Source organism: Spinacia oleracea, chromosome 5 (assembly GCF_020520425.1).
Source record: "Spinacia oleracea cultivar Varoflay chromosome 5, BTI_SOV_V1, whole genome shotgun sequence".
Lineage (NCBI taxonomy): Eukaryota > Viridiplantae > Streptophyta > Magnoliopsida > Caryophyllales > Amaranthaceae > Spinacia > Spinacia oleracea.
This window is the reverse complement of record NC_079491.1, coordinates 30,210,312-30,221,827: the sequence shown is the minus strand read 5'-3', so window position 1 is coordinate 30,221,827 and position 11,516 is coordinate 30,210,312. Positions and strand designations below refer to the sequence as shown.

Genomic DNA, 11,516 nt, shown 5'->3' with positions numbered 1-11,516 from the left:
TCTATTATTTGAAGAATTTCGAATAACAATAATAATCATAATTTGACAAGGCATTTGATTTCACAGCCGAACATGCATAATTTGACAAATTTGTTTCAAGTCATCGCTCGATCAAATCGATCTGAAGCTAGCATTCACAGTTACACAAAAAAGTTCTAAGTCATGGAGCTACGTATATACTTCTACGTATATATTTGCAACCTTTAAGCCGTGTTACAATTGTGGCATGATATATTTATGTGTCATGAACGTAAATAAAAGCTAAAATATTTAACTTATATAACCTATTATACATATGTTACAAAAAAGGTAGAAAAATATTTATATTCTAATTTATTATAAATATAATAGAAATTTGTTTCGTTCTTTGTATCGACTGCCTTATTTACACATTTCATAGAAAAATATTGCATTGATATATAGTAAAAAAAAAAAATGATGACGCATGACCTACGTGACGCCTATACGTACCATTTAGAATCTGACACGTAAAATTGCGACAACTAAACATTGTCGCAACTTGCTACATTTATCATCATCCATACTTCTATTATTAAAAGTATTATTATATCATCATGTCATAAATTGGTGATTTGAGTGTAGTTGCTTAATGACAAGCTAGCTAGGTACGTTCTAATTGACTACCAAGTACTTCATATAAATATGTTACGTGCAATTCATGACACATACATACACATAATAAAGTATTTCCTATACAATAGCATTTCCATTATGAAGAGGTGAGGTTATTTTAGTAAATTCAATTTTGGTGTTCCCTTGAATTATTAAAATACCCTCCACACTTATACTACTTCCGTCCCGGAATACTTGAATCGATTTGACCGGTATAGAGTTTAATACAATGTATTTAACTTATTATTTAATTAGATGATAGTTGATAGTTAGATACTTTTTTAATATAGGCAGGGAATATGTGTCAACTTTTTAAAGGGGGTAGGGGTTGGAGATGCATGGTACCACAAAATGACAAGTAAAGAGGTAGTTGATATAATATTAATAAAAGTTTACCATTTATAAAAACGGTTCAAGTAATCCAAGACGACTTTATAAGGAAAGCGGTGCAAGTATTCCGGGACGGAGAGAGTAGAATAGAGAATATAATGACAACCTACCCAATAGGAAAAGCACAAAGAAGCATTTTAATCAATTTTAATCAATGTGTTTATATGCATTCGACTCTATCTAACTTATATGTTTCTTATATTCGCACGCATCGCATTTATATTATATTTTTTACATGTTATTACAAGTTTAAATGTAATAACACATATCTGTTTCTTATATTCGCATGCATCAGTTGTGTATAAGACAAGTAGAATATAATAAAGAAGTCGGCGACAAATATGAAGTCTGATAGTGAAAATAAGAGGAAGTATAAATCAATATCTGATATGTATTTCAAGATACATATCACCCACTAAACGACAAAATAGACTAAAGACAAACGTTAAAGGAAAAATCAATTTTTTTTGAAAATGACATCCGTTTTTTAAAAATGACATAGATTCTTGAAAAATGGCACCTGTTTTTGAAAAATGGCATATGTTCTTTGAAAAATGGCACCTATTTTAATATTTGTTTTACCCCTATTTTATCGTTAGTAGGATAATATATATCTTAAAATACATATCAGATATTGACCTCTCCACCGTTGTAAAAATAATGACCCGGCCATTTAATTCGCAAATGAAATAGTAATAGTAGCGCTAACAAAAGGGATAAAATGATCGAGAAGTAAAAACTGGGCAGGAAAGAAAGATCCCACAAGTGTTGTTAATAAACCACAATAGTAGCGCTAGTCCGCTCCGTAGTTGTTGTTAATAATATTGATCCCACAAGTTGTTAAATGAGTATTGAGGAGTGGACTACAAAAGTCTACAAGAATTGAATGGACCACACAAAAAAGGAGACAAGTCTATCTCTTTGCCCAAATGGTTTAGTTAATTAGATAACAATAAATGAATGAATGAATTAATATTGTCGTCTTTCTACAAGGAAAAGTCCTATTGGAGCACGCAATCAAATTGCTACACCCTCTCTTAAATCTTAACGTACTATTCACTATATCACCTACCTGGCTACCTCACATAAAAGCCTCACCAAAGGAAATTGTAAGGGATTCAAGTAGAGGGGGAAATCCGGCATTCTTTTTTGCCTTAATCTACAACCTTTTAAAAGTGTAGAGTTGAACTTCACTATTCATGCAATAGTCCCCTGACTATTTTACCCCCATCTATACCTCTTTACTACTCATTTGCCATTTTCTCCAGATCATCCCACGTACGTCCCTTCTCCCTCTTCAGTCTTCACTGCTTCCCCCCTTTTTTTTAGGGTTTTTCCCTTTCCTTCTCGCCCTTTCGATGCCTCCTTCACTGATCTTCCCTTCCCAGTTTCTTTTTCAACGTCATTCGTTTGATTCTCAAAGGTGAGTATCTCTCTTTTAATTCCTTTGTGAAATCTTACTCCGAATTTTCTAAATGGTAGATCTAATTGTGGAAGTAATTACCTTATTTCGTTGCTTTTTAGTTTAATTGGGTGTTTGAATTTGCAGGGTTTAATTGAGGGTTTGGAATAAGAGGATTTGATTAAGGTATACGGAAATTCATGAATCGGTGATCCATCTATCCATTCGCGATTATCGATTCTTTTTTATAATTCACAGTGATCTTGGTGAAATAAAAATGGAATCGTTGAAAAGCGAGGAAGAAATTGGAGTGATTGAAGCGAAAGAATCAATTGAAGCTATAATTTACATCAATGGTGTTCGGAAAGTAATTCCCGATGGTTTAGCTCACCTGACCCTCCTTCCTTTAATATCTTCGAGGTACTTTGATTATTATTATTTCTCCTTAATTTCTATTTTTAATTTGTGGTTTTATTTGTTTTATATTTTACTGGGTTGAAAATATTGTTTTCTTATGAATTTTTTTGAGGCTAGGGTTTTCAATTTTAACCCCACTTGATGATTTTGCTGAATTGTGTGGCTACAAATTGAAAATTTGGAAATTGCCTATTTATTGATTTTGGATGAATTATTTAGGTTTTTATTTTTATTTGAGTTTGTAGAATTATGCTCTTTTGTTGAATTTTTTGATTCGCCTTTCTTCTCCTGGAATCTGATAGAATTTGGAACTAGGGTTTGTTACTGTGTTTTAATTATTCCTGGTTTTTCCAATAACTTTTGTTCAGTTTGCAATGTTCCTACGGTAAATGTCAGTCTTGATGATGATTTGATTCTATTGAACTCCAATGAATTAAGTGATAATGACTTAACTGAACATTATTGAATATAGGAAGCCTGATGAAGTCATGATGTTCTTTGATTAGTGGAGTAGTTCATTCTTACAAGTGAATGTCTGGTTCGTCATTTAACTTGTTTCCGCCTCTTATTCGATTTTGAAGTTATAATACATTTACACTATCTCTGAATTTAATATAATACTGAATGGTTTAGTACGGAGTAGATCATGGTAGTGATGTCGGCTGCAGAGTTATGGCATCTAAATCGTCCATGTACTCTGAATCGGTCAAGAACATGGCTGTAATATCTCTATCCTCGTTCTTACTTTGATTTGAACTTGGAGTAATGATGCGGGATTCCATTGTACACCCTTAATTCAAGGTGAAAATGATCAATTGGGGACAAGTTGTCCTTCGGTATTGGGATGAATTTTTACCTTATTTTATTTAGAAGGCTGAGTTCAAGTGTAATAAAAACATTTTTTGTATTGGTCTATGCAAACATGACACAATTGATATTGGTTACTGCACAACTTTCAATATTTTTATGAAGCATTCTTGTGATTTTGCTCTGTAACATACTTTTATCTTCTGATTAATAGCTCTTATATTTGTTTACCTTTTTTTTCGCAGTGTGGAAATAGATGGAACTTATGGTGATTCAGAGGGCCCCAAGGAGAACAACTCAAAACAGAGGTATGCTTTAAGTTCTCTTTCGTGTTTTGTAGATTTAGCATCCTTAGATTTCTTTGATTGATTGTCTACAGTTGCTAATTTTTTAATCTGTGCAATGTGGCCTTCCCTGCTCCTGTTTGTCACTTAAAATTTGTGATTAATATTGCCCAGTTTGAACATTCAGCTGTTTTTTGTTTGTTTTTTGGTTTGCTGTGTAGGTCTCTTGTGTTTAGATGAATATTGGTGTTCCAGCTTGTTCATGTTGTTCATCTTATTCATGTTTGAATAAACTGTGGCAAAGAGTCCTTAAGAACATTAACGGATCTGCCTTCTGTGCTTTGCTGCTGTTTTGTGTTGTTGTTAGCACACTGGTTTTTGTGCTGTTGTCTTGTGTTGTTCTCCAACTTCTGTTTTTGGTTGTTGCTGGGTGTGCTCTGCTAGCTGTTGTCCTGCTGTGTTCAGGTGGTTATCCAGTTCCAGTGGTTTGTTGTCTCTACGTCTGAGCTGCTGCTACAGGTCTTGTTTTGGGCTGCACTGATTCAGTCTGTTGTCCTGGTTCAGTTTGAGCTGCACTGGTTCAGTCTGTTGGGCTGCACTGGTTCAGGTTGTGTTTCTGGTCTGGTTCAGGTTGGCAGGTTTTGGTCAGGTTCAGGGGCTGCTGCAGATCTGGCTTGGTGTCTCTGGGCAAAATTAATGGAATTTATTGAGTCCAAAAAATATTAGGGTTTTTTCCATGTGATTTGATTGAAATTGTGGGGATTTTTTTGGCCATCTCAGATTGTACTATATCCTTTGATTTTTTGGAAATTTTGAGCTCTGCTTTGTTCATGTTTAATTGTGCTTATGTAGTTGAAATCGACTATGTTCAGCATCAACAAATAGATACTACAAATGACCTCGGTTTATGGGGATCTGATGATATGAATGGCTTGTGTAGTTGAAATAGGCAACGAAGAAAACTTTGAATTGCTTTAATAGTTTGAGAAAAGGAAGGTATGCGATAATTGGTAACCCACACCGTTAATTAAAAAGGAATATGCTACTCCATTGCTCCCATTATCTCATGTAGATGGACCAAGGTAAAAATTCATGTTGTGGTTGATAATATTCTTCCTGATTAGCTGATTCACTTCCCAAGTTCGGTAACTTTGTCCATAATTAGATGGTTTTGAACTTGTGACTTTGATTATGTGGTTGACTTTTCCCTCTAGAAGTGTGTTTTTCACATTAATGGGAGCGTTTGTATAAAGATAATAAAATGAAATTTTATATTTTCTATAAGCCGAAATTGGTAATCATGGGTTTTTATGGCTGTTTAGAGGTTGTGATTTGATGAACATGAGTTTGATCGGGTAAGTTCGATGAGGATAGTTGTTTCCATTTATTTTTTTTACCTTTTCAGCTTATATTAAGATGGATGATGGATGAGCTTGTGTTTGTCTTTTTAAATTTATTATTCGTTAATTACGGAAGAAACCCTAAAATTTTTGTTTTAAAATATTGAAATTCTTGCTTAATCTATGGATGTATTGTTGTTATATGATTTGGTTTGCATATCAAGTTTGCCACTGACTTAGAGGTTGTGATAACATCTATAGCTTGGCTGTTTAGAGGTTGTGATTTGATAGTTGTTTCCAATTTTTTTTACCTTTTCAGCTTATATTAAGATTGATGGATGATCACGAGCTTGTGTTTGTCTTTTTAAATTTATTATTCGTTAATTACGGAAGAAACCCTAAAATTTTTAAATATTCCAATTTTGCGTTTGTAAAACTATTCCCTCACTGGAAGGTTGTAGTATCACGCCAAATTACCTATATGATGCTAACCTAACTGTCTATCGGAAGGTGAAATAATGTTTTTAAACAACTGTTTAAATTTTTTTCTCTGTACCTTGTAAGGCAAAGAGAAAATTTCTGATAAAGAAAATGGTGGTATATAAGATTTGAGCCACGTGCATGAGCAGTATAGTTGCTTTTCTTTTTGTTGCTTTTCTGATGGGGAAATTACAAATGCACTAGGGATGAAGTTCTTTCTTATTCGAGCTATTCCTCTCTTATAGTAGGAGAAGAGAGGACCATATGATTCAGTACTTGATTTGTACTATGTTAAACCTAAACATACTAAAGATAATAATATGTTGACATGGGTGAATTCTGTAAACTGCAGGCGAAAATTCTAAAGATATGCCGAAACCATGGTATGGGCCCTGCAGGTTTCTATCAGCCTGGTTTCTGTAAAGGAGGGAAGTTGCATTTGAAAATGATGTGTTTTAGTGAATTTTGGGATCCTGAAACCAGCAAATACGGGGAAGTACGACCAATTGATCAAGCAAAACCACCCTTAGGGCCTCAGTTCCACAGGAGTTTCAGCTGTTAATTAGTAGAATCATCAAGGACTCTCATTCCCTCATAGCTGAACAAACTGGGGTAAAAAATGTAGGAGATATGATGTTCTTCCCCCAGTAAAACCAGATATATGCCTTGTAAAATATTATGCACCATCTGGACGCCTTGGTTTACATCAGGTGCGTAACTCTCAAATTTTTTCCGATTCTTGCATGTTTTAGTTGTTATTTGTGATAACCAATGACACTTTCATGTTGGAGATACATTTAGACAGTGCTTTTTTAGCATTAGAAGTCGTTTTTTTAATTGCTTGTTGTTGGCTGTCTAATGGAATCTTGAATTTTGTTACGTCCTAAAAGTATGTAGATGAGCTCCAAAACTTAAGTTACTGGGCATTTAATCACACAATAAAAGTCATCTATGTGAATTTGTCAAAAAAAGTACTAAATTCTTTTCTTTTTTGTGTCAAGTGGCCAATTTACCAGAAGGCGATGAAAATAAGAAAACTATTGGTTTTGCTGACTTGTTTTACGCTCTACAGCCTCTGTTTTTTTTATTTATGCTCTTATAATGAGATTGATTTTTTCATTTGATCTGTTTTGGTGAATCTTTTACGTAATCTCAAAGGTAAGTACCTTCATATTTACTGGGTTTTGAATGTGCTGATTCTGCTGGTTTTGAATGTGTTGTTTCTGTTGGAAAAACCATAGATGTCTGTTTATATATTGGTTCAAGAACTACAGATTTAGTTATTAAACAATAATTTATTTCTGTACTAATGTAGTGATTGATAATTTAGGCTCCTAATAGTCCTAAATGTGGTATGTTGTTCTTTTTTTTTTTTTTTTTTTGTTAAATGTAGGATTATTGAGGCTTAATGGCACATATACAATATAACTCAAGGATATGAATTAAAGGTTTAAGCCTTAACCTTAATGAGTTGAATATTTTATATGCAATGTCACAGGGAAGGTACATTTTAAGGGTTTAAATTCACTGTTATCGTAAAGCATTGCATCTATAAGAGTCGCGAGTATTGGTAGAGTGTATGTTATCTTAAATCCTTCTGTGGGAATACTAGATTCCTATATCCTGAGTTTACAGTGTGTGGAAGGGTGGTGTATCCATCACTGTAAGAGTACATTCAAAACATTTGCGAGTTATGAAATCTTGTTCCTTTCTGTTTGATGTCTGTGTAATCTGTTTGTGGCTCAATCTCAATATTTTTTTTAGTTCTTGTTGCTAATCAAAACTTGTTAGAACATACCATCTGATGTGGAGGTTTGGCTCCAACTAAAGCTTCTTGCATTAGAAACACTTGTGTCTCCTCACGGAGAAGAGTGGGAAGTTGTTCTTAGAGTACTTGCGAGACTTGTCCATAGACGAAATAAAGTCCGAGCTCTCCTCTTTCAAAGGAATCGGGCCTAACACTGTGAGTTATGTTTTGTATTTCTCTTGTAGGATGTTATGTCATGGAGGAAGAATATATTGCATAATGTGTCTGATTTTAGTAGTAGATGTTTGTTACGCATTTTTCGCAAGAAGAGTGGTTAAAAGAAACGGGTTCATGATTCATGAATAGTATGCCTAATAACTCGAAACATAGACATATGCATGCTTCTATCAATGTCATATAGGTCATGAGCTTCTTAATTGGTGTTTGAATCATCTACATTGATTGGCGTCTTTTGGTAAAAAAAAATGGTAAAGAATGCATGGGATAGACAATCTTGTGTTAGTTTTTGTTTGGAAATATCATAATTTGGTGATTAGTTTCAGGTAGCTTGTGTTCTCATGTACCATTTACAGCAAGACGACTTTCCAGTTGACACACATGTAAGTGTTAGTTTTTGTGCTGGTGAAAAGACTGTCACATGTTTGGAAGATCCTCTAAAACCGAATTATGCATCCAGATTTTGCAGATAGCAACTACTCTTGGTTGGGTACCAGAAGGAGCTGATGCGAAGAAGACGTGTCTTCACCTAAACCAGAGAATTCCTAACGAACTGAAACTCGATTTGGACCGCCTTCTGTTTACACATGGTAAGATCTGTAATAGATGTTCTACGAAATTGAGAAAACAAGAGAAGAAAAAATCAGTCAATAAGTCGCCCTGTCCTTTATTAAACCACTGTAAGAAATATGATTAGAAGTGTATGAATAAATTGGAACTTCCTTCAGTTATATTTATATGTCACTCTATCACAGTCCACATGTTCACAACAGCAGATAATCTTGCACAGGTCCCACCATTTTGCTGGGCTTGGGTTAGTGGGGAGGTTGCTTCTAAAAGTGTTGACTTGGTCTATAAAGTTTGCAACTTAACCAATTAAGGTTGATGCACCCCCAAGACTCCAAGGGACTATCAAACTTATAATGAAAGTCGTAACACAAGGTCCGCTTAGATTTAGTGGAAGGCATATTTTACCTTTCCTTTAGAGTTGATGGATATTGTAGGGAAGAATCTTGTATGGGATGGTCTCACAGTGACTTATTATGAAGCCAAGATGACTATCTTATTCTAAAGATGACTTATTACTTTAGCTTATAGCTTTTTGATGTCTCGTTATGGAGTATAAATTAGTCTGAGACGGTCTTACCCAAAGAGTTACTCATATCCAAGGAAATGAGAGCCTCGGACAACATTGATGAATAATAAAATCCGAATTAGATCATATGATAGGGTGATTACTGATTATGGTCACTTTCTGATCAATAAATTATGTACTAATATAAACTATGATAATTAAACATCAATTCAATTGTTTTTTTTTCAAATTTTTTGACCTTTTTCCGTGTGATTTTTCTTTCTTCGGAAGTCTCCTCTTAGACTAGGAAGATTTTTTTGCTTTATACTGTCTGTAACCCAAGGGCGATCCTACTAACTTTCCACATACATGTTTCTGTGTAGTTTGTTTAGGTCATTTTTTTATTGAGTGTAGTGGGTAAAGGAGACTTAACATTTATAAATTTCCATTCGATAACCTCTTGTTTTACCTGTTCGCTGATTATGATAATGTAAGATGATTATGATAATATATGGTAATGTAATGTAAGCTGATTATGGTAATGTAAGAAAAGACAATGTATGGTAATGTAAGCTGATTATGATAACCTCTTGTTTTACCTGTTCGCGATAAACTCTTCTTTTAGCTAATTGTGATAAACTATTGTTTAGCTGTTTGTGATAAACCCTTATTATTGGCTTTGAATGTTGATTGATACTACAATCATTATTGTTTGTCCCCTGGATCAAATACAGATTAGTGTCCGGTTAAAAAAAGCCAGTGAGTATACTAAATAGAGTTGAAGCTAGGAGTTGGGCTCCCAAAATTTTAGATGTATTCAATCACTCATCCAAGTTATATGTGAGTGTGGCTCATTTAGTAGCTTCATTGCGGCCAGTACGTGGCGGATCCAGAATCAGTAGTGGCATTGTGTTAGCATTTTGGTTTTTAAAACAAGCTATTGAGGCAACAATCCTGCTTGTTGCTTTAATTTGATTGGTCTTTTGGTGTTGTATTCATTGAGAATCCTTAGTGCTTCAGTTCAACTGACAGATTTTTATTTGTACGTTTTTGCAGGGGTAAGGGTTTCATATATGTTTCCTCTTGTCAAGTAGAGATGACAGCTTCAGAAGAGAATAGTTCTGTATTTTCTATATTTATTTTGACTAGGATGACACTCCCTTTAGTGCCTTATACAATTTCAAAACTGTGTCGTTTTGCGGAAAAAAAAAGTGAAAAGCTTACATTGTCAATGTGTTGTGTGCTCATGCTATGGAAAGTATTATATTAATACTATAATAATCTTTCAAATTGTAATTACTATATTATGACAATAATAATTTCACAATTTTTTTTGGCTAACTTGGGGGACGGCGCGCGTTAGCGCGTCGGCCAACAACTAGTATATAAAAGCGTTAAAATTTATCTTTCAAATAGGATATCATAATTCAAAAGGTCTTGCGCACAAGGTGCACAATAAATTTATCGTACACCAAGATAACTTTTATGCAGTTTTTTGTAACTTTAACCTACTTTTTAGTAACTTTTATAGTATAAAAATAAAAAGTTGATAAATAAACATTTTAAAGGGTTAAATGATTAATTTATACATTATTAGTGATTTTGAATAAATATTTTTTATTCAAATGAAAAAAATTTATCATTAAAAAGTAGATAACTTTTACATACATAAATGTAACTTTTAAGCATTTTAAGTCAACTTTTACTCCGGTGTACAATATTTATTGTACACCACTCATAAATAAGAATTTGTGATCATAATTACAGTTATGTCTAATACCAAGTATATATAGATATCGTTTTCACAAGAAACGTCGTAACACAATCATTTTCATATATGAGAACAACTTCTTTTTTTTTCGTGACAATTCAAATTACTGATAAATGTTAACAAAGTAATTATCCGTAGTAATATGTATAATCCTAATTTTGGGTTATTTGATTGATCATATATAGGAGATAATACCTTATAAGAAGAATGTATAAGCATTTTCTAGAAAAGGAGATATGTTATTTGGTTAAACATAAGAATTAAATTCTCGTTGAAGGTCCACTTACTTAGGGACATTGTCGGGGGCTACGATGACGCTATAATTATAGGCGTTGTACAATTTCTCAATATGAGACCCTCATTCGATCAATGGGGAAAAAGGAATGTGATTAAAAAAAATAAGACTTGTTAAGAATCGATCCCAATACCTTGGAAATTCACAACACTCACTAAATATTTAATCCAATTTTATTTTTGTTTATATTTCGAAAAATAAGTATACTACTTCCTCCGTCCCATATTAGTTTTTACATTTTTCATTTTCATCCGTCCATATTAGTTTTTACACTTATATTTTGGAAATTGCCCCACAATTGTTTTAATGCATCTTTCTTTCCACCACCATAAATTAAGAATCTCACTTTCTCTCACTACCAGAAAATCGAGTCTTTGGGACTGATAAAAGCCGTCGCAAAACCCTTATGTTCCGTCGCAAAAATCAAATTGCGACTAAAGCGACTAGATTTTGGATGGTCGCAGAAACCCTTGTCGCAAATCTGTTTTTGCGACTGTTTTACACGTAGTCGCAAGTTTTGCGACAGCCTTGCGACGACTCTGCGACTAAAAGGTTGCGCCTGCTTCTAAAAGTTATGCGACTACCCAGAACCGTGCAAGAAAGGCGACGGAAAATTGCGACGATTTTGCGACCGATTT

The 11,516-nt window shown here is 33.8% G+C and overlaps 1 protein-coding gene and 1 pseudogene across 2 annotated transcripts; both read left to right on the top strand.

The window, feature by feature from the left end:
* Window positions 1–2,071: 2,071 nt before the first annotated feature.
* On the top strand, window positions 2,072–6,099 carry LOC110787633 (xanthine dehydrogenase 1). Of its 2 annotated transcripts, none has more exons than XM_056829083.1 (4): window positions 2,072–2,446; window positions 2,573–2,845; window positions 3,895–3,957; window positions 4,399–6,099. In XM_056829083.1, exons 2-4 carry the CDS (start codon window positions 2,703–2,705, stop codon window positions 4,472–4,474), a joined length of 282 nt encoding a protein of 93 aa, XP_056685061.1. In that variant the 5' UTR covers window positions 2,072–2,446; window positions 2,573–2,702; the 3' UTR covers window positions 4,475–6,099. The 2 variants fall into 2 exon arrangements, with proteins under 2 accessions (XP_056685061.1, XP_021847955.1); XM_021992263.2 differs by lacking the exon at window positions 4,399–6,099 and adding an exon at window positions 4,155–4,392 and having other exon boundaries at window positions 2,074–2,446.
* On the top strand, window positions 6,082–10,131 carry LOC130461393 (uncharacterized; annotated as a pseudogene).
* The last annotated feature ends 1,385 nt before the right edge of the window (window positions 10,132–11,516 follow it).

Excerpts from the sequence above, each read along its gene's own strand:
- LOC110787633 (XM_056829083.1), top strand. The coding sequence starts at position 2,703 with ATGGAATCGTTGAAAAGCGAGGAAGAAATTGGAGTGATTGAAGCGAAA. Across the intron at positions 2,846-3,894 it reads CTTCCTTTAATATCTTCGAG|TGTGGAAATAGATGGAACTT; the intron begins GTACTTTGATTA and ends TTTTTTTCGCAG. Across the intron at positions 3,958-4,398 it reads GAGAACAACTCAAAACAGAG|GTGGTTATCCAGTTCCAGTG; the intron begins GTATGCTTTAAG and ends TGCTGTGTTCAG.